This window comes from Benincasa hispida, chromosome 4, assembly GCF_027475165.1.
Source record: "Benincasa hispida cultivar pf3 chromosome 4, pf3_genome.v1.1, whole genome shotgun sequence".
Lineage (NCBI taxonomy): Eukaryota > Viridiplantae > Streptophyta > Magnoliopsida > Cucurbitales > Cucurbitaceae > Benincasa > Benincasa hispida.
Genome location: NC_143481.1, coordinates 67858039 through 67880334, shown reverse-complemented (window position 1 = coordinate 67880334; position 22296 = coordinate 67858039). Strand labels below are relative to the sequence as shown.

General features: G+C 35.1%; 1 protein-coding gene and 1 long non-coding RNA gene across 3 annotated transcripts; both read left to right on the top strand.

Annotated features, from left to right (window-relative positions):
* The first annotated feature begins 9539 nt into the window (after positions 1–9539).
* On the top strand, positions 9540–13727 carry LOC120075426 (putative splicing factor 3A subunit 1). Of its 2 annotated transcripts, none has more exons than XM_039028806.2 (3): positions 9540–10021; positions 10807–13077; positions 13189–13727. In XM_039028806.2, the coding sequence occupies exons 2-3, from the start codon at positions 10909–10911 to the stop codon at positions 13456–13458; spliced, it is 2439 nt and encodes an 812-aa protein (XP_038884734.2). In that variant the 5' UTR covers positions 9540–10021; positions 10807–10908; the 3' UTR covers positions 13459–13727. The 2 variants fall into 2 exon arrangements, with proteins under 2 accessions (XP_038884734.2, XP_090169192.1); XM_090313066.1 differs by having other exon boundaries at positions 9646–10021; positions 10946–13077; positions 13189–13660.
* A 2877-nt stretch (positions 13728–16604) lies between these two features.
* Positions 16605–21931, top strand: LOC150036910 (uncharacterized). Its single transcript, XR_016528869.1, has 3 exons — positions 16605–17289; positions 21294–21402; positions 21564–21931. It is a non-coding gene; the product is annotated as an uncharacterized LOC150036910 (long non-coding RNA).
* Positions 21932–22296: the final 365 nt, after the last annotated feature.

Below are 22296 nucleotides of genomic sequence, written 5' to 3'. Positions count from 1 at the left end.
ACATGAGCATGCGTTAATATAGAATGCTTTTGGGCAACTAAGTCATTAAGAGATAAGAATATGCAAGTTCAGTATGAATAGCTCAGTACTGAATGACTAGATGAGAAGATACTGAAGCTCAGTCTTAGATTTGAATAGCTCAGCACTGAAGGACTAAATGAGAAGGTACTGAAGCTTAGTCTTAGATTTGAATAGCTTGATACTAAAGGACACAGAGAAGGTATCTGAGCATCTCGATACTGAAGGACACGGAGAAGGTATCTAAGCAGTAGTACCTAAGGTATGACGGTACTTAAACTAGAATCACACGAATGAAAGAAAATTTGTTATTGGTAGTGTTGAGATCACTCCACACTAGCTATGGATTGACGTTGAGGAATTGAATAAAGGTTCTCTCTCAACTAAGGATGCAAATTATGTTTTTAGGAAGTGAACAAAAGGGTTCCTCCTAGTTAAGTAGTAATGCAGTAAAGAATGATAAAAAGTGAGAAAAATGGCCACTCTAGACTAATAGACTAAGACATAGTCTAGCAAAGCATGAAAAATGCTATGTAATGTTAATGATGACATGAATAATAGTTGCCAAGTTTATGTTTTCAGTTAAAGCTTTCAGTTTTAATATCAAATTTATGTATGAAAATTATGCTTTAAATATTAGTCACTCACTAGGCTTCTAGCTCATGTTTTCAAATGTTTTCCTTTCAGGAAGCGGTCAATTCCCAAAAGACTTCTCTGCTGCTGCCATGCCACTCAAAGAGTCAGGTTGAAGGAAGCTTAATTGAAGACTTGTATTAGTTAGTACACATGTGTCTGTCATATAGGGACTAGTATGCTAGATGGGGCTCACTAAGTTGTAATATTAATGTAAGAACAATGCTATGAAACCCTGTAATGTAAATGTGTTAAGTTCTGAGTTAATTTGTTTAGTTTATTGTTGAAATGTATATATTTAGGGTTTGAGCAAATTTAACAGGTTAGATAGGCAGTAAATGCCAGCAAAAGAGTTAGTAACTGCTGCAGTCACCACTCCATCCAGGTTAAGAGGGTAATCTAGAGCGGGGTGTGACACATTGTGCTTCTCAAATTCATAACACGTTATCAGCATGAGCTCCTGTCCTTGTCCCCACTAAGGTAAGTCATAAAGGTATGTTGGTTTTTCCCTCTTCGTTATAATTAATAAGTTTAATGTTATTAATAAATTTAAAGATATGTTGGTTTTTCCCTCTTCATTATAATTAATAAATTTAATGTTATTTTGCATATTCTGTTAGGATTGGTGTCATAATTCTCCCGGAGTCTCGTAGTTTGTAATTTATACACATTGTTATGAATAAAATAAGAGTTATTTTATTTGGCATTTACTCATATCTAATAAACAAAACTCCATGGTTATTATATGTAAACTTAAGCATGTACATGAGACATACAAGTGGATCATGCCTTAAGTGATAACCTAAAAAGGTCTGTAGTATAAGGATTAAGGAGGGATACCTGATCCTGGTGACACTACGAATACGACCCACTTTGTAGAGGTTTGCAAATGTTGTGAACTACTACAGATGGTAGATTCTTGACAATTCATGTGGAGACATGCAAACGGAGGTTTCCTATACAAAGAGTTTGTATAAGACTGGACCACGAGATGACTAGTCTCTGTATATAACTCCATTGATACTTGAGACTTACATCTCACCTAAACGACCATAGGTGACATGACCTCAATCCTGAGTGTTTTGGGAACTCTTGCCTTTGAAGGCGGTCATTTGATTAGTATGGGTGAGAGTAGCTAGAATGCCAACTCAACATCCTACTTTTTTGGGGACTTGTCTGATCTGGGAGCTGGGAACTCAGTTACACAAAATGATATTCACTCCTTTCTCGAAGCAGGGGTAAGTAGATAGATTGCAACCTTAAGGGTTGATTCCAGGTCTTGAACATAGTGGCCGGGCCATAGCATCTCTTTGAAAGAGAGGACTCAGTCATAGTAAACTTATGTTCATTAGAGAAATAAGTGGTACTTAAGGAGTTAGATATAAATATAGGGGCATAACGGTTATTGGCTCAACTGTACTTACGAATGATCTATGAAGGGTTATCGCATTGTTGATTGGTTGATATGGACACATAATAAATCTGTAGTAAGGAGAGTTCAGCTGTCAGTCTTTAGTGGAGTGCCTAACAGTTAACAGATGGTGGATCCCGTGACTAAAGAGTTTAGTCAGTTGTTCACGTACCGTTGGAGCTTCAAGCTACAGGTCCATAAGGTCCCCTTGGTAACCCAATGGATTCAAGTTGAGAATTAGTTCTTGGTGTTGATTTGAAATATTCAAATTGACAAGAGAAAATTTGATTATATATGATATGATCGGTATGATGTATGAGATACATCAAGTGGAGAATTAATGTAAATGAGATTTACATTAAATACCATTAAATAGAAAAAGAACTATGGTATATATGTTTCATGAGATGAAATATTAAAACTATAGGTTACAAATATAATATGGTAAGTTGGTTATCATATATATTTATAATAATATTAATTATTGTATAATTATATCTTTTTCTCTAATAACCAATTGAGTGGGAGGTTATTGGTGGTTTCATGGTAACCGTGAGATAAAAGAAAAAATGTTTTCCTAATTTTAGAAGTTGTAGAGAAAGAGTTTCTATTCTCAGAAACACTCATGAAATCGCTATCAAGTGAATAGGATTCACTAAATGATAGCTGATGAGAGACTAAATGATCATGGAGTGACACTATATGATAGTTCACTCAGCTGGCCATTAGCTAAACGATCTCGGAGCTTTTGCTAAACGATCGTAGAGCATTTGTTAAATGATTGGGCACCATCTATACAATAGACCTTTGCCATCTCCCACTTCCTGAATCATTTACATGATTTTTATTCCTCCGGTCTCTTCCTTTAACCAAGTCCACACAAAGTCCACACTTTTGGATTCTCACATCGAGAATACCAAGGTAGCCATTGTGGTGGTGTCTTACTCAACTTGATTGAGGTCGAGGTTTTGGAGGTCGTTCATTGAGTTCGTGGTGTTCGGGTGGTAGTTGGTGTGATCATGTTGTGTTGCGGTCGCTATGTTTGAGCGTTCGTGTGTTGTAGTCTTGGAGATTGAATGAGCGTTCATGATCGAGGGAGTTTGAAGATGAGTCTTTAAAGGTATGTTTAATCTTTCCCTTGATTTTATTGAAAAACATGTTGTCATTTTGTATTGTGCATGACTTGGTTAGTTTCTGTTTCTTGATTATAATTGTGTATGTTCAATTGTGAATGAAATTTGGAACGATCATTTCGCTGCTTATGGAAATCTTCATGTTTGATTTCCTTCATATTCAATATCTATTAAATTTCTAATATAAGTACAATATTTTATATAGTGCTGTCATGACAAATCTCATAAAAATTAGGATTTGCCGCCCTTGATATTAACGACAATAATTATTTGTTATGGGTACTTGATGTCGAAATTCACCTGGATGCTATGAACCTTTGGGAGACTATTATAGAAGAAAATACGACATCTAGTCAAGACAAAGCAAAAGTTATGATTTTCCTTCGTCATCATCCCCACGGGGGATTGAAAATGGAGTATCTTACAATAAAAGATTCCTGTATCTTGTGGAAAGATTTGAAAGAGAGGTATGATTAGCAAAAACAGTTATTCTTCCTAAAGCCGTTATGAGTGGATGCACTTAAGGCTACAAGATTTCATATCAGTAAGTGATTACAACTTCACATTATTTAAAATCAGTTCGAAATTGTTGTTATGCGGAAAGAAAATTACTGATGTTGATATGTTAGAGAAGACAATTTCTACATTTCATGTTTTGAATATGCTCTTGCAACAACAATATCGAGAGAAATGTTGAAAATAGAATTTTGAGTTAATTTCATGTCTTCTGGTGGGCAAACAAAATAACGAGTTATTGATGAAAAATCATAAATCTCAACCAACAGTAACGATACCATTCCCTGAAGTGAATGTTAATAATCGTAGTCGAGGTTGTGGTCATGGTCGTGGTAAAGGAAGAAATAATAATTATTTTCGTGGTGGTCGCTCTAATCATTCAAATTTCAAAAGAACCATACAAAATGATGATTACAAAGGAAAAACTCCACAGGATAAGAGTTCAAAGAGTGTTGAAAATAAATGTTTCCGATGCGAAATGACTGAGCATTGGTCACATACCTGTCATATGTCAAAATACTTAGTTGACCTCTATCAAGCATTCCTGAAGGAAAAGAAGAAAAATGTGGAAGCAAATTTTACAGGATAATGATATATTTGACCCATCCCATATGACAAATTTGGATGTAGTAAACTTTTTTGAATCTTCTAAAGAGAAGATCGACGTAGTTGATGGATCAACTGTTTCTTTTGATTTTGAGAATATTTAAACTTAAAGTTGTTTGTTTGTTTGTTTTTTTTTTTTTTTTTTATCTATCTTTATGTTTTTTAAGTAATTTTTGTATATTTTAATTGTTGTTTTCTTATTGTAATCATTTTCTTTTAATGAAGAAACCTAGATAATTTTCATATGTTGGGTGACTAAAAAATGAGTAAAAAAAATCTATGTTCGGTAGACAGTGTAACTACGTATACAATACTTACAAGTAAAAAAAATATTTTTTCAAATTGACAATGCTAGAAGTAAAAGTCAACACGGTATTAGGTTATACAAACCTGATCGAATGTTTTGGAAAAGAAAATATTATTTTGTCTAGAGGAACAAAATTTACAATTGACAATACATTGTTCTCTAGTCAATTAAAGAGAAATCTTCTAAGTTTTAAAGCATCGGCCCTGGTGATGGCTCCCCTTACTAGTAAAGAGAACTGGAAGGGATGCTATTGATGCTATCGGGACTGCTCTACGTTAGAGAGGGGATTCCTATCCCATCCTTATTCTATCTTTGCTTTATACGTTGTAATGGTTATTATATTGAGTCTGATAGTAAGAATAATATGGAATATCTATATATCATATCCACTGTCTCAAATAAAAAATGTATATTGGAAGAGTTGCCTGTTTTATCTTCTAGATTATATTATACTCATATACGAGTAATTGAAACATATGTAACAATGAACTTGAAGTTCATGAATCCAGACATATTTACAATTTGGCATGACCGATTGGGTCATCTAGGATCTATAATGATGAGGAGAATTATTGGGAATTCAAATGGACATCCATTGAAGAGCCAGAATATTCTTCAATTTGATGAATTGTCATGTGATGCTTGCTCTCAAGGAAAATTGATAATTAGATCATCACTAGCTAAAGTGGAGACTGAATCACTTGCATTTTTAGAATGAATTCATGGTGATGTATGTAGACCTATTAACCCACCAAGTGGACCATTTAGATATTTTATGGCATAATAGATGCATCCAGTAGATGGTCACACGTGTGCTTATTATCAAGTCGAAATCTTGCATTTGCAAGATTACTTGCTCAAATAATTAAGTTAAGAGCACAATTTCCTAATTATACAATTAAGACCATTCGTCTTGATAATGTTGGTGAATTTACATCCCAAGCTTTTATTGTATGTCAATTGGGATAAGTGTTGAACATCTTATAGCTCATGTTCATACACAAAATGGTTTAGCAGAATCATTTATAAAACGTTTGCAATTAATTGCAAGACCATTACTTATGAGAGCTAAGCTTCCTTCATTTATATGGGGACATGCTATTTTACATGCAGTGTCACTTGTACACATTAGGTCAGTTGCTTATCACAAGTACTCGTCGTTACAATTAGCTTATGGTCATGAACAAATATTTCCCATTTGAGAATTTTTGGATGTGCAATATATGTTCCAATTGCTCCACCACAACACATTAAGATGGGTCCTCAAAGGAGGTTAGGAATATATGTTGGATATGATTCCCCATCAATTATTAAATATCTTGAACCCCCTAACGGGTGATGTATTTACTGCATGATTTGCTGATTGTCATTTTAATGAGACAAATTTTCCAACATTGGGGGGAGAGGAATTAAGAAATTGGAAAAAGAAATTACATGGAATGCATTGTTATTGTCTCATTTAGATCCCCGTACAGATCATTGTGAACTTGAAGTTCAGAAAATAATTCATTTGCAAAATATAGCAAATCAATTACCAAATGCATCTATAGATGCAAAGAAAGTAACTAAGTCACATATACCAGCTGCAAATATTCCATCAAAAATTGATATCCCAATACAACAAGTTGTCACTAATGAGTCTGAAACACGCTAGAAGTGCGGTAGACCAGTAGGTTCCAAAAATAAAAATTCTCAAAAATGAAAAATAATTAATAGTGGAAAAGACTCGATTGAGGATGTAAATATCCATGAAGAAATCCTCGACATGACTAGTGAGGAAGGTGAAATGCCTAAAGATAATAATGAGATTTCAATAAACTATGTCGACCAGTAGTCCGAACACCAGAAGGTGTTAAACCTGTGGGATACAAATGGGTATTTGTGAGAAAAAAAATGAAAATAATGAGGTCACAAGATATAAAGCAAGACTAGTTGCACAAAGTTTTTCACAAAGACTTGGTATTGATTTTGAGGAAATGTATTCTCTGGTGGTAGATGCAATTATATTAAGATATTTAATTGACTTAATTGTTATGAAAGTCTAGATATGCATCTTATGAATGTAGTCACAATATATTTATATGAATTTCTTGATAATGATATTTATATGAGAATCCTAGAAGGATTTAAGATACCTGAAACTTATACATCAAATTCCCGATAATGATATTCAATAAAGTTATAGAGATCACTATATGGATTGAAACAATCAGAACGGATGTGATACAATCACCTGAGTGAATATTTATTGAAAGAAGGATATCAAAATAATCCAATATGTCCATGTGTTTTTATAAAGAAATCACAATCCGGATTTGCTATTATATGATGACTTGAATATAATTGGAACTCTCGAAGAACTTTCAAAGGTAATAGTTAATCTTAAAGAGCTTGAGATGAAAGATCTCGGAAAAACAAAATTTTGCCTTGATTTTCAAATTGAGCATTTAGCAGATGGAATACTTATTCATCAGTCAACTTAAAAATTTTGAAAAGATTTTGTATGAACAAAGCACATCTATTAAATATTCCAATGGAAGTCCGTTCATTGGATATAAAGAAATATATATTTCAACATCGAGAAGATAATGAAGAACTTCTTGGTCTTGAAGTTCCATATCTTAGTGCAATTGGTGCACGTATATATCTTGCTAATAATACAATACCAGATTTTGCATTTTTAGTAAATTTATTAGCAAGATATAGTTTTTCTCCAACAAAAAAAAATTGGAACGAAATCAAGCGTATACTTCGTTATCTCGAGGAAAGATTGATATGGGTTTGTTTTATTCAAATAAATCAAAATTTGATCTAGTTGGTTGTGCACATTCTGGATATTTATTTGATCCACACAAAACTAGATCTCAAACAGGTTATCTGTTCACATATGGAGGGACAACTATATCATGGCGATCGGTGAAACAGACTATAATGACCACTTCCTCAAATCATGCTGAAATTATTGCAATTTACGAGACTAGTCGAGAATGTGTATGGCTAAGGTCAATGACTCAACACATTCGTAAAACTTGTGGTTTGTCTTATAATAAAAATCTCCCAACAATATTATACAAAGACAACACAATTTGTATAGCCCAAATCAAATGAGGATATATTAAAGGAGATAAAACAAAGCATATTTCACCGAAGCTTTTCTACACTCATGGTCTTGAAGAAAATGGTGAAATCACTGGACAACAAGTTTGTTCGAAGAATAACCTGACAAACTTATTTATAAAGGCATTACCAACCACAACTTTTGAAAAATTTGTGCACAATATTGAAATGCGGCGACTCAAAGATCTTAAGTAATATTTTCGTAAGGGGAGCAAATATATTGTATTTTTTAGGAGTATTATATGAAATATGTATTTTTTTTCTTCACTAGGTTTTTTTTTCATTGGATTTTTCCTGGTAAGGTTTTAAGGTGGCATGTTCCACAAATATATAATGGGCATTTAAGGGGAGTACTATAAATATTATTAGATGCTCATGCTTAGTGTCCATTGACCATGTGTCATGCCTCCATTTTCCAATGTATTATCCATGTGTCTTGTAAATATTCATTTTTAGTGTCAATGCAATTCACCTCCTACTTGACAAATTGCTTATAAATAGTAGCCTTTGGTGGGTTTTGAAAGACATACATTGGGCAAATTCCATACAAATTTGAGAAAGTGGAGAAATTTGAGAATTTTTCTCATTTCTTATTTTGTTAATTTAATTTAATTAGTTTATTTACATATTATGTTTATTTATTTTATTATTATATTATATTTACTTTAATATTATATTTTATTATCATGTGTTCCATTGTGTTTCTCAAATTCACAATATTTTTACGTTTTTTTTTTTCCAATTTTTTGAATTCTGATAAGTTATGTCAAAAGTTTAATATTGTTTTAATTAACATATTTTTAATATCACTCAAAACGAAGGTGGAAAATTTCGATGATGGCCTCGAAATTTGTCGAAATTTCAGTAGATGGAATTTCATTTTTTTTTTTTTAAAGATTTAGGTTGAAGTTTTTTCAATTTTATGGTCATGATTAAATATAATTATATAGTTTCACATGCTAGTATATTGTCAATATCATTTCCAATAAAGTATTAAACTTTTTCAATGTTCTATTTTTTCTAATTTCTATTTTTTCTCAATTTTCAACTTTATTTTCAAGTCAAATTTTTATTTTCAAAGAAATTTAATTTGGCAAAAACTAAAAAAAAAAAGAAAAAAAGAAAAAAAGAAAAAGACCTATATTTATTTTAACTTCATTCAAAACTTTTTTCATTAAATTTTCACATCATTTATTACCAATCATTTCACCTAAAAATATTCTTAAAATTTTTCTTATTCTATCATTATTCTTCTATTTCTTTTTTAAGTTTATACTCTCATATTGGTATTTAAACATTTACAATATATACATGTTGTCTTACTTTATAAAAATAATGGTTAAAATGGTCAATTATAATCTAATTAAACCATAATCAAAATGATGTTCTAGATTGCATACATTAGAATGGAACTTATTAGAAAAGGCTTTCCCACATTCACACCAAAAGAAAGAAAGGAGAGTCGTTTCATAGTGCTAGAAACCTTCTTCTTACCGAATGAGAAGATCCTAAAGAGTGACTCAAGATTTAGAGTTGTGGTGTGAGAAAGCTGAAGTACATATGTCGATGGTTGGAATGTTCCTGTCTTCGATAGATCCTTATCCGTACAAGTGATAGTCTTTTCCATCTGGATGTAGAAAATGATTTTGATGAGAGGAAAAGGAGAAATATCTAATGACACACCATAAGCCGGGAAAGCATAGTGAATAGTTTCATGTCCTACCACCTAGTGCGTGCTATAGATGGTCTAGCTAGAGATGCTAAAGATAATTTCATAAGCTAATTAAAATAATTTTCTATCAAGTTTTCGAAATTTTCATTGACATCAATATTTTCATATAATAAAGATCTCGATATTTTTCAAACCATCAATATAATATTAGTTTCTTAAAATTATTATTCTTATTATTTATTTTTCACGAGCCCTAATTACTCAAAAGTTTCACCCTCCCGCACGAAATTTGGATTTTTTCCTCTCTCCTTTCCAGCCGCTAACACTTTCCCTGCCCTTCTGTCCAGTCTCTCTCTCCCTCCGCTTCTCCTCCTTCTTCGGCAGCTTCTTCTTCCCCGGCGACGACCCACGAACGGCGACGGGGGGCAGAAACTTCTGGCGAGCAAGCGACCGATACCCACGCTTCGAAGACGTGCAGACCATATTGTACCGGCTCACTCTTCCCCTTTTGCCAGCGCTGCCGTCTACTTGAAATTCATCTCTAGTTTTCTTATCCATTTCCTTGTCCCGAAGATCTCTCTTTGCCCTCTCTTCTCTTTCTAGAAGAGGTAAATACTTCATCTCTCTCCTAGATTTTTCCTTCTTATTCCTGATTTGAAGTTTGTAAATCATGCTGTCATTATGATGAAACCCTTTTAGTTTGTGTTGTTTTTCACAGTTAGTTGAACAGATAAAGATTTATTTTTGGCTTTGGAAAGGTGTATTAGGGTCTGCTTGTTTTTTGTTTCCATTCGGATCCATGATGGGTTTGTTGATTTTGTATTTTGTATTTTTTGCGTTTCATTTCTTTCCTGCTAAGCATCTCTTCTTGTGATTTCTTGTCTGCCCATCGTTTTTTTTCTCTTTGTGGAGAAAATGATGGAAAATTAAAGTTCTGTTGACTATGATCTAGGTTTCTTATTAGTAGGTTTTAGTTTCTTCAGCAATGAAGCTTAGTAATAATTAATAATGCACTTCAGTTTTATTCTAATAAGAAGATTAGGAATTTGTCTGGCTTCTTTTGTTACTTCCTCTGCTACCATAACAGCCACTGAATGTCACATGAAAATTTGACACTTGTTAACGCAACAAATGTGTTAGACACTAGCTGTACAAAGTCAAATTGGGTTCATTGATGTGGTAGACATGTGTTAGATTTTACATTTACCTTTTGGCATAGTTTTATTGTAAATGTAATTTTAATATTTGTTGCTTGGGGTTTCACCTCTCTGGATTATACATTGATTATTTCCTGTCTTTAGTATTATATTAGTATTTGAAAAGACGTTAGGGTTAATATCAACCATACTTTTGTGAACTATAATGGCATTGCTCTGAATCTTTAATTTTGCAGATAACAATAGCTTGCAGAAAGTTTATATCTTGCTAGTATGAGGCGGTGTTACCATTGAAATATTTTCTGTTTGTCTTCAAGTCTTATTTTATTGTGGAGAAAATGCTTGGCTCATTTGGACCAATCTTGACTCTTCCAGCTCCTTCTGAGGATTCAAAACCTACGGTTCAGGATGAGCAGGATGAAATTATTAATAACAATGAAGTGGATAAAGACAACACCAACTCTGCACCTGCATCAGTTGCAACTCACACTAAAACTATTGGTATCATACATCCTCCTCCAGACATCAGAAGCATTGTCGATAAAACTTCACAATTTGTTGCAAAAAATGGACCAGAATTTGAGAAGAGGATCATTGCAAATAATGCCGGTAATGTGAAGTTCAATTTCTTGAACCCTTCAGATCCCTACCATGCTTACTATCAGCATAGGTTGTCTGAGTTTCGTGCCCAGAATCAATCATCTGCACAGCAGCCTTCACAAGCTGCAGATTCTGCTGCACCTGCATCAGCCCCATCTGGTCCAGCTGCTGACAACAATGAAACAATGTCAGCAAAGCCTGATGTTTCTGCTTTGTTCAAACCTGTACGCAAAGTTCTCGAGCCTCCAGAGGCTGAGCAGTATACTGTTCGTCTTCCTGAAGGGATTACAGGGGAAGAATTGGATATTATCAAGCTCACAGCCCAATTTGTTGCCAGAAATGGGAAATCGTTCTTGACCGGATTGACGAGTAGAGAGATTAATAATCCTCAGTTTCATTTTCTAAAGCCTACACATAGTATGTTCATGTTTTTTACCTCCCTTGCGGATGCATACTCCAAAGTGTTGATGCCTCCCAAGGGGTTGACTGAGAAATTGAAGAAAAGTGTTACTGACATGACAACAGTGCTCGAGAGATGTGTGCATAGACTTGAGTGGGAACGTTCACAAGAGCAGGCAAGGCAAAAAGCTGAAGATGAGATTGAGCAGGAAAGGATACAAATGGCTATGATTGATTGGCATGATTTTGTTGTGGTTGAGGCAATAGACTTTGCAGATGATGAGGATGAAGATTTACCTCCACCAATGACTCTTGACGAGGTAATTAGAAGAAGCAAGATTTCTGTTGCTGAGGAAGAGATTGTTGAGCCTGGGAAGGAGATGGAAATGGATATGGATGAAGAAGAGATGCAACTTGTTGAAGAGGGTATGCGTGCTGCTAGGTTAGGAGAAAATGACAATGACAAGAATGATATGAAGGTAGATGAGGAGTCAGAGCCACCAATGAGAATTGTTAAGAACTGGAAAAGACCTGAAGAGAGAGTTCCTGCAGAAAGAGATCATACAAAATTTGTTGTCTCTCCGATCACAGGTGAACTAATTCCAATCAATGAGATGTCTGAACATATGAGGATTTCACTTATTGATCCAAAGTACAAAGAGCAAAAGGAAAGAATGTTTGCCAAGATACGGGAGACTACACTTGCTCAGGATGATGAGATCTCACGAAATATAGTTGGACTGGCACGACTTCGCCCTGATATATTTGGTACCACTGAGGAGGAAGTATCAAATGCAGTCAAGGCAGAAATTGAAAAGAAGAAAGAAGATCAACCAAAGCAGGTCATATGGGATGGTCATACGGGAAGCATCGGCCGCACAGCAAATCAAGCTATGTCACAAAATCTTGTTGGAGAGGATCAGAATGATGCTACTAACAGTGATGCAAGGAACCTTCCAGGCCCTGCAGCTTTGCCACCGAAACCCGGAGTGCCATCAGTTCGTCCTCTCCCGCCTCCACCAGGACTAGCATTGAATCTTCCTTCCCTACCTATGAGTGCACACTATTCTACCTCAATTAGCGGTGGGCTTCCTATACCCCCACCACAACCGCCTGTTATCTCAATGATTCCGTCTGTTCAGCCACCACCGCCTGCAATACCTGGACAACAACCTTTTTTCATGAATCGGCCCCCTTCTATGCCTCCACCAATGTCTATGAATGCACCAAATATGAGTGTCCCACCACCACCCCCGGGATCTCAGTTTACTCACATGCAAGTTCCACGGCCTTTTGTTCCTCTCCCTGCCCCTCCACCTATGAATACCATGATACAGCCTCCACCTATGCCACAAGGGGTTCCTCCACCACCTATGCCCCAAGGATCGCTGCCTCCTTTACCACCTGACGAAGCTCCTCCACCGCTTCCTGATGAACCAGAGCCAAAGAGGCAGAAGCTTGATGATTCTTTGCTTATGCCAGAAGACCAGTTTTTGGCACAACATCCTGTAGGCACATTTTGTTCTTTGTCTACTTATCTATTAATATCTTAGTGTTGATTACCTCGATAATAACTTTGACTATTTTACTGAAGAGTTATTATTTTTTTTTTGTGGTAGGGACCTGTCCGTATCACTGTATCTGTTCCTAATCTTGATGATGGAAATCTTAAAGGCCAAGTTCTGGAAATTACTGTCCAGTCCCTTACTGAAACGGTTGGAAGTTTAAAAGAGAAGATTGCCGGTGAGATCCAGCTTCCAGCAAACAAACAGAAATTGAGCGGGAAACCTGGTTTTCTCAAGGACAATATGTCGCTTGCTTATTACAACGTTGGAGCAGGGGAAGCACTTTCCCTCTCTTTAAGGGAACGTGGTGGTAGAAAGAGATGAACAGATCCTTGTTGCATACTAGTTGAGGTTTGAATTTGGACTTTCCTAGTAATATTGAGACATACTGCTATATGTTCGAATTGGGAGTGTATTGATCTGGATTCAACTCCCTCCACTCCTTACGATGGGACTGTAAAATTGCTTTCTAACTGTATTCTTACCAGGAAACTAGATTATGAAATATATGTCGGAATTTTGAGGATTTGATTGTGTTCACGTAGGTTATTAATCACAGACAGCCCGAAGAGGTAAAATCAAGCATTAATTCACCTGTCTGTGTCAATTAGTGATGAATATTCGTTTGCTACTGATTTTCATTAGCCTTCAGTGTTGATTTTATTCATTTTTGAGGTTTTTGGTATAAAGAATCTCATGCTATGCTATCATCCATTACTATAACAAAATCAAAGCTCTAGCCTTCTGCCTCCCTTTCCTTCAGAATTTCATGTTCTACATTTTGCTATTGCTATTGCTATTGCTTCAATTTCATTAGAGAACTCGTGTCAATGATACGAATTTCTGTCATTTTGTGCAATGATCCTAAATCTTTTCTCTGTGTTTCCTTAATCTCCCCTCTTTTGAAGGCTTCCATTGTACTCTTACTCTAGTTTTGGCTATCTTTATCTTCTCATTTCCAGTTGAAAGACAGAAAAAAGAACAAATTTTCATTCCCTAAAAAATGGGTCATGTAAATAATTAGAGACGGGTTAGTCTTCTTTTGGGATTGCTTTGAATGGACTCTGTTATTTGGATCACAAGAGAAAGGACAAACTTGGTTTCTTTTTCTTTCTATAATGAATGTTGTTGATGTTCAATCCTTCACAAGGGTGGAGCACATTGGAGCTAGGGGCATGAGTCACTCCTCAAATTATTGATTTTCGTATTTTTAATAAAAAATTTTAAGTAATAGTTAATAATATTAATAAATGTGCATTTATTGTCAAATCCTCTTTGTGGTTTAATGCTTAAAAAATTGGTTTATCTTAAGAAAAAAAAAAATCCACAGGACTTGGGTTCGAATCTAGCCTGATCTTTTTTTAATTCTGATTTTAAATTCCACAAAAAAAAAAAAAAAAAAAAAACTGGTTTATCTTAAAAAAAATTTGATTTAAAAGTGGGATTCCTACATCCGAATTGATTTATCTTGATGGAAATAAAAGTAGGATTTTTTTCTTTTAAATTCCAAATATGAAGTTAAAATATAAAGTAGGTTTTAGCTTTTTAGGTTGCAATTGCAAATCAATATCTAAAAAATTAAAAAACCAGTGCAATTTCTTTATCTTATGTGGAAGTTTTTTTCCTTCAAAATTTAGGGAAGTTTTTAATCTCAATTATCAATAACGTTCTCTTGAATAGGAATTGTTTACTCTTCTTTTCCTATGTAATTTTTGTTATATATATTAGTTTTAGAGTTGTACAAGATAATTTTATTGTTACTCGTTAGAATATATGTATCATATCATTAATATGTAAGTTTGAATTTTTTCTTAGGCTTTTTAGTTCTTATATTTTAAAATCTATATAATAGATTTTAATATTTTTATTGTGAATACTTTTGTAGAGTTAGTTCTAATTCAATATGGAGAGATTTTTATTGCGCCATTAATTCTTTTACATAATTTGTATATTCATATTACTTTCTATACATTTTCGTTTGTTTCCATGTTATTTTTACATTCACATAACTCGTATAGGTTTTTAAAGTTAATTTCAGAGTTCAAGTTAGAAGATTATCTGTTGTCACTCATTTGGATGTACGAACTTGGCAAATAAATTTTAAAATCTTCTTAGACTTTAAGTTTTTATGCTTTTAAACCTATATAATAGAATGTAGTATTCTTATTATTAATACTTTTGTAGAATTAATTTAAAATTAATATGGAGAGATATTATAAAAGAAAAACAACAATAGAGACAATACAGACATCATCTTTAAAGAAGAAAAATGTTTTGGGTTCTGATCGGTCTTATACATAATTCAATCTAGAAGAACTACCCGCAGATCTTGATCCAAGAACCAAAATTTATGATTATAATTATAATATTCGAGATCAAGTTCATAGAGCATATTTGCTAAAAGGTCTTTGTCAACCTTGAAATCATACTTTTCCACTTAAGAAATTTGGTACAAAGTCAAGACCATTTAACCCAGCTTGGTTTAGTGAATATTCTAATTGACTTGAATATAACATTTCAAAGGATGCTGCATTTTGTTTATGTTACTATCTATTCAAACCAGAAGTAAGTGAAGAGTTAGGAGGTAACTGTTTTGTTAGTGAAGGATTTTCTAATTGGAAGAAAAAAGAGAAATTGCTTATTCATGTTGGTGGTCCTAATAGTGCATACAATACGACTTTGGGTAAATGAGGCTCTTTTGAAACAAAAACAACATATTGGGACTTTTTTAAGTAGGATGTCTGACCAAACACTAGTTGAGTATTGAACTGGATTAGGTGCATCAATTGCTTGTATTCGATTTTTATTATGACAAGGACTTGCATTCCGTGGACAAGATGAGACATTGAGACAATGATTCGAAGAATCAAAGTAATTTTCTTGAACTTTTACAATGGTTATGCAACCACAATAAGGATATTAAAGCTGTGACTTAAAAAATGCCCCAAATAATTTGAAATTTACTTCACCCGATATTCAAAGAGATATAGTGCATTCCATTGCAATAGAAATTGTTAATATGATTATAAAAGATATGAGTGACAAGCAGTTTTCTATCTTGATAGACGAATTAAAAGGTGTACCTTCAAAGGAGTAGATATCAATTGTATTGCGATATGTGGATAAAGGTTATATGATTGAACGATTTGTTGGAATCATACATGTCAATGATACAAGTTCACTATCACTTAAGAAAATGTTGGGCTTGATAAGAGAAATATGGGCTAGAAATAACACAAACTGCACTTGATCTTTGGGCTTTGACAAAACTCAGGCCCTATACGAATACCGGATACTACCTTGCTTCTTCACACAAACACAAAACAATGTGCTGAAAGCACAATCCGTGTGATGAGAGATCTCGACCTTACACTTTGATGACTGAGATTAGAACTTGGCACTTCTGTAGATTGTAGACTTCGAATGACTAAACTTTTCTTTTCTTTGTTGCAGAGAAAATTGAGAGAAAAGAAAAGAGAGAACCGGAGGAATGCTGCCGAAAATCGCAGGGGCGATGAGGCTTCAGTCGTCTAGGCGAAGGGATGTAAAGCTGGAGGTCGTCTAGACAATAAGGGACGAGTCATTTAGACAATGAAGGCTTTACTGAAGATCGTCTAGACGATGGGGTTTAAGACGATGGTCGTCTACACGATAGGGGTGCCGAAGTAAACGATCGTTGGCTAAAAGCTACACGATCGGTGGATCAAAGGTACACGATCGGTGGATCAAAGGTACACGATAGATGAAGACAATCGAGAAGAAGTTGAACACGATGGTTTTACGTGGTTCGGCCAAGGATGGCCTATGTCCACGGAGAAGCTGACGGGAGTTTTATTAAAGATTGCTACAAGATAAGTCTTAAGCTTTTTGATCACTCTATACAAAATTTTCACTCTCTCTCTTTACAATTAATTACACAGTGTATTTAAAGGTAGCTTGAATGTAACAGATTTGTAACTGATTTGAAGTTATTTTTCACCTTTCTGTATAACAATCTCCACCTTGAAATAAACTTCAAGTTTTCTTCAGCTTCTCTGATCTAACTGTCTTCTTCTTTAACCTTTGTTCCTCAGCTCAAACCCTATAATATCAAGGCACTTCTGAAGTTTGAGCTGAGTGACTGTCTTTGTCAACATGTCGGAGGCATTATCTGAGGTATGTACTTTTAGAACTTCAATCTGTTTAGCTTCTATCTGCTGTCGAATGAAATGATATTTAACATCTATATGTTTAGTTCTGTTATGGTACTGAGGATGCTTAGATAAATGTATTGTACTCTGATTGTCACAAAATATCTTCACTATATTTTGTTTAATTCCGAAGTCACATAAGAGACCCTTTAGCCATAGGCCTTTTTTCACTGCCTCTGAAAGAGCAATGAACTCTGCTTCAGTAGTAGAAAGGGCTACTACTGATTGTAAAGTAGCCTTCCAGCTTAGGACACACCTTCCAAATAGGAAAATATACCCTGATAATGACCTCTTCTTGTCTAGATCTCCAGCATAATCTGAGTCAACATACCCAATCAGCTCTGGGTCATTGTCTGGAAGCTGGTACATTAATTTAGCATTAGAAATACCCTTAAGATACCTCATTATCCACTTTGTTGCCTCCCAGTGCCTCTTACCTGAATTAGCCATGTATCTACTCACTAGGCTAGTAGCATAGGCAATGTCAGGTCTTGTAGACACCACTAGATACATTAAACTTCTCACAACTTGGGAATAGGGGACTGTTGACATTATTTGCTGATGTTCAATATCTGATTCTCTGGGTGAATTTTCTGCTAAGAGTTTGAAATGGTTAGCAATAGGAGTAGTCACTGCTTTAGCCTCTATCATCTGATGCTTTTTTTTTAACAATTTACTGCAATATTGTGACTGATTAATGCTTAGAATACTAGTTTTTCTGTTTCTAATAATGTCAATGCCTAGTATTCTTGTTGCATTTCCCATGTCTTTCATTTCGAACTCTGACTTGAATAAATCTTTTACTTTATTCAGTTCTTTCATAGTTGCTCCTGATAAAAGCATGTCATCCACATATAGTAACAAGTAGATAGGATGAGTGTAGGATTCTGTATTTATGTAAACACAACTGCCATAGAAGCTTTTATGAAAACCATTCTTCTGTACAAAATCATTAAACCTTCTGTTCCAGAATCCAGGGGATTGTTTGAGGCCATAGATAGACTTTTTAAGTAGGCAAACATAGTCTTCCTTCCCTCTGACCTCATACCCCTTTGGTTGGCTCATATAGATAACTTCCTCTAGGAAGGCATGTAGAAAAGCTGTTTTAACATCTAGTTGCTCCAGCTCTAGGTTATTTTGAGCCACAATAGACAACAACAATTTGATAGAAGTCTGTTTGACCATTGGAGAAAAAATCTCATTAAAATCAACACTTGGCCTCTGTATAAAACCCTTAGCAACCAGCCTAGCTTTAAATCTAGGTCCTTGATCATTAGGGAGACCTTTCTTCAACTTGTACACCCATTTGTATGCAATTGGCTTGTATTCTTTTGACAAAGGTGTCAACTCCCATGTGTTGTTTCTCACTAGTGAATCAATCTCTTCATTTATAGCTTCTATCCATGTCTTAGCTTTAGAACAACTTACTGCTTCTTCAAAGGTTGAGGGTTCTAAATCATTAGATAAATCAGAAGCATTCAAAGCTAAGTAGTCTTCATACCTTGAAGGTGGCACAATGTTTCTTCTCTACCTATCTCTAGCTAGGTTATACCCTCTCAAGTCTGGTTCTTCTTGCTCGGGATCAATAGTAGCATCTTCTACTTCTACTTCTTCTTCTAGACGAGATAGTTAATCAAAAAATGATCCAGAGCTTGAAAGATCAGAAGTAGGGATTAGAACTTGCTCCACCTCAATTTTATCATTCTTCACTTGAGGTACTGAAACTTTAGGATTAGATCTCTGCATATACATTTCATCTTCACTGAAAACAACATCTCTGCTGGTGATGTATCTCTTCTCAGTAGGGTGCCACATTTTAAACCCCTTAACACCTTCTGTGAAGCCCAAAAACATACACTTCACAACTCTGACAGTTAATTTCCCTTTACTCTGATGAACAAAACCAGTGTAACCAAATACCCTTAGGTTATTCAGGTTAGGAGGCTGTTTGGTCCATCTTTCTTCAGGGGTTAGAATGTTAAGAGATGCATGAGGGCATCTATTCAGTGTATAGACAGTGTATGAGGCTGCCTCTACCCAAAATTTCTCAGGAAGTATAGCATCAGACAATAGGCTTCTTACTCTCTCCATTATTGTTCTGTTCAACCTTTCTACCACCCCATTTTGTTGAGGTGTATTCCCAACTGTCTCGTGTCTAGTTATACCATACTGTCTACAAAAAACATTAAACTCCTCTGCACAATACTAAAGCCCATTATCAGTTCTTAGACACTTAATTTGACAGTTAAACAATTTTTCAACCATGATCTTCCATTCTTTAAACTTTTCAAAAACTAAATCCTTATATTTAAGGAAATAGATCCAACTATTTCTTGAATAGTCATCAACAAAGGTTAAGAAATACCTGGCTCCACTTAAGGACTGAAAAGGTGAAAAACTCCATAGGTCTGAATGCACATAGTCAAGGATGACCTTGGTTGTGTGCTGAGCCTTCACAAAATTCTGCTTAGTAGCCTTTCCTATCACACAATGTTCACCAAAGGATAGACTCTAAGGAACTCCCTTAGGTAGAATTCCTTGGTTGGTAAGAGCTTGTAGACCTTTGGCACTAATGTGTGAGAGTCTTTTGTGCCATAAATCTCCTTTAGTAGGCTGCTTTTGAGTCACAATCAAAGCTGAGTGAACTTTATGAACTCCTTGAACTACATACACTCCATTAATCTTCACCCCTATAAGGATAGGCTTATTGTTCTTCAAAACTTCACAGTAACCTTCCTTGTCTCTGTATTCACAGCTAATAGAATCAAGCATGCCTTGTGAAATTAGATTTCTCTTCAGCTTAGGCACATGTCTAACATTTCTCAGTAGCTTGACTATTTCATCTTCTAGCTTTAGTGAGACTGAGCCAATCCTAACAACTGGACATGAGTTTTTGTTTCCCATGTAGACAGATCCTCTATCCAACTCTTTGTAGGTACTAAACCAGTCTTTATGGGGTGTCATGTGGAAAGAACACCCTGAATCTAGAACCCAATCTAGGTTCTTATTAGCTTCTTCTTCTGCCTTACAATTGGAGGTAGCCAAAGCATCAAAATAAAAGTAAGAGTCCTCATAAACTGAGGCTTCACCTGACTGATTAGGTTGGACTTTGAGTTGTGGTTGTGATTGCTTGTTTTTCTGCTCATTCTTCCACTTCAAAGTTCTAAAATCTTTGATTAAATGTCCAATTTTTTTTACAATATTTGCATCTGACCTTGACTTCTCTTTCCCTTCTTCATTTGAGCTTCGTTTTCCTTTTTCCTTATTGTTCTGTTTTGACTTGCCTTTTACAAATAAGCTTTCTGCACTTGGCTAATCTTCCTTGCTAGTAATCAACTCCATTTCTCTGATTTTTAGAGCAGAAATTATGATGTCAGTAGTTAGGGAATCTCTTCCATATTTTAGGGCAGTCTTCACATCTTTATAGGAATCCAACAATGAGTTGAGAAGCACAAAAGCTTCATTATCTACCCCAATCTATTCTCCTTGAGTCTTGAATTAAGTAGTTATCCTCTTGAAATCATCTAGATTCTCTGTTAAGGACTTAGAAGCACTCATCTTGAAGGTAAAGAACCTTTCCCTTAGGAAAAGTTTGTTGGGAAAATTTTTAGTCTCATATAGCTCATCAATTTGCTCCACATCTTAAAAGTTGTCTCTTGATCAGTCACTTGCCTTAGTACACTGTCAAACAATTTTAAAACCAGTGTTCCATGAGCAATTAGCTCCATGTTTTCTTTTTCTTTTTCTGTTGTAGTGCTTGGCAACTTGGCTGGATCTTTAGGGCCTTATGAGCCTTTTGTTGTCCCAAGATAGCCTTGATTTTGGCTTTCCACAAACCAAAATCGCATTTCCCATCAAATTTCTCAATGTCATACTTTGCTACTGCCATATTTGTTTCAAATTTCAACTGAAAGGCTCCAAGATTTTGCTTCTTTTTGAATCTTGACTAATCTTGAAGCTTTCTTATAGGTTCTGATACCACTTGTTGGGCTTGATAAGAGAAATATGGGCTAGAAATAACACAGACTGCACTTAATCTTTGGGCTTTGACAAAACTCAAGCCCTATACGAATACCGGGTACCATCTTACTTCTTCACACAAACACAAAATAATGTGTTGAAAGCACAATCTATGTGATGAGAGATCTCGACCTTACACTTTGATGGCTGAGATTAGAACTTGGCACTTTTGTAGATTGTAGACTTCGAATGACTAAACTTTTCTTTTCTTTGTTGCAGAGAAAATCGAGAGAAAAGAAAAGAGAGAACCAGAGGAATGCTGCCGGAAATCGCAGGGACGATGAGGCTTCAGTCGTTTAGGCAAAGGGATGTAAAGCTAGAGGTCGCCTAGACGATAAGGGACAAGTCGTCTAGACCATAAAGGCTTTACTGAAGATCATCTAGACGATGAGGTTCAAAACGATGGTCGTTTATACGATAGAGGTGCCGAAGTAAACGATCGTTGGCTAAAAGCTAAACGATCGTTGGCTAAAAGCTACATGATCGGTGGATCAAAGGTACAAGATAGACGAAGACGATCGGGAAGAAGATGAACACGATGGTTTTACGTGGTTCGGCCAAGGATGACCTACGTCCACGGAGAAGCTGACGGGAGTTTTATTAAAGATTGCTACAAGATAAGTCTCAAGCTTCTTGATCATTCTGTATAAATTTTTCACTCTCTCTCTTTACAATTAGTTACACAGTGTATTTAAAGGTAGCTTGAATGTAACTGATTTGTAACTGATTTGAAGTTATTTTTCACCTTTCTGTATAACAGAAAGTCATAGATGGTTTTTTTTCCTCAACATGGGTTAAGCATCGCTAGTTTACGAGGACAAGGATATGGTAGAACAAGTAATATGCAAAGTCAGTTCAGTGGATTGAAAGCACTTATTTTAAAAGAAAATGAATGTGCTTTTTACATTCAATGTTTTTCTCATCAGCTTCAATTAGAAAAGAGATCATGTCA

What these genes read in the sequence shown, in the direction of transcription:
- LOC120075426 (XM_039028806.2), top strand. Translation starts at nt 10,909, where the DNA reads ATGCTTGGCTCATTTGGACCAATCTTGACTCTTCCAGCTCCTTCTGAG. An exon ending in AGTTTTTGGCACAACATCCT is followed by an intron (nt 13,078 to 13,188) that starts GTAGGCACATTT and finishes TTTTTGTGGTAG; the next exon opens with GGACCTGTCCGTATCACTGT.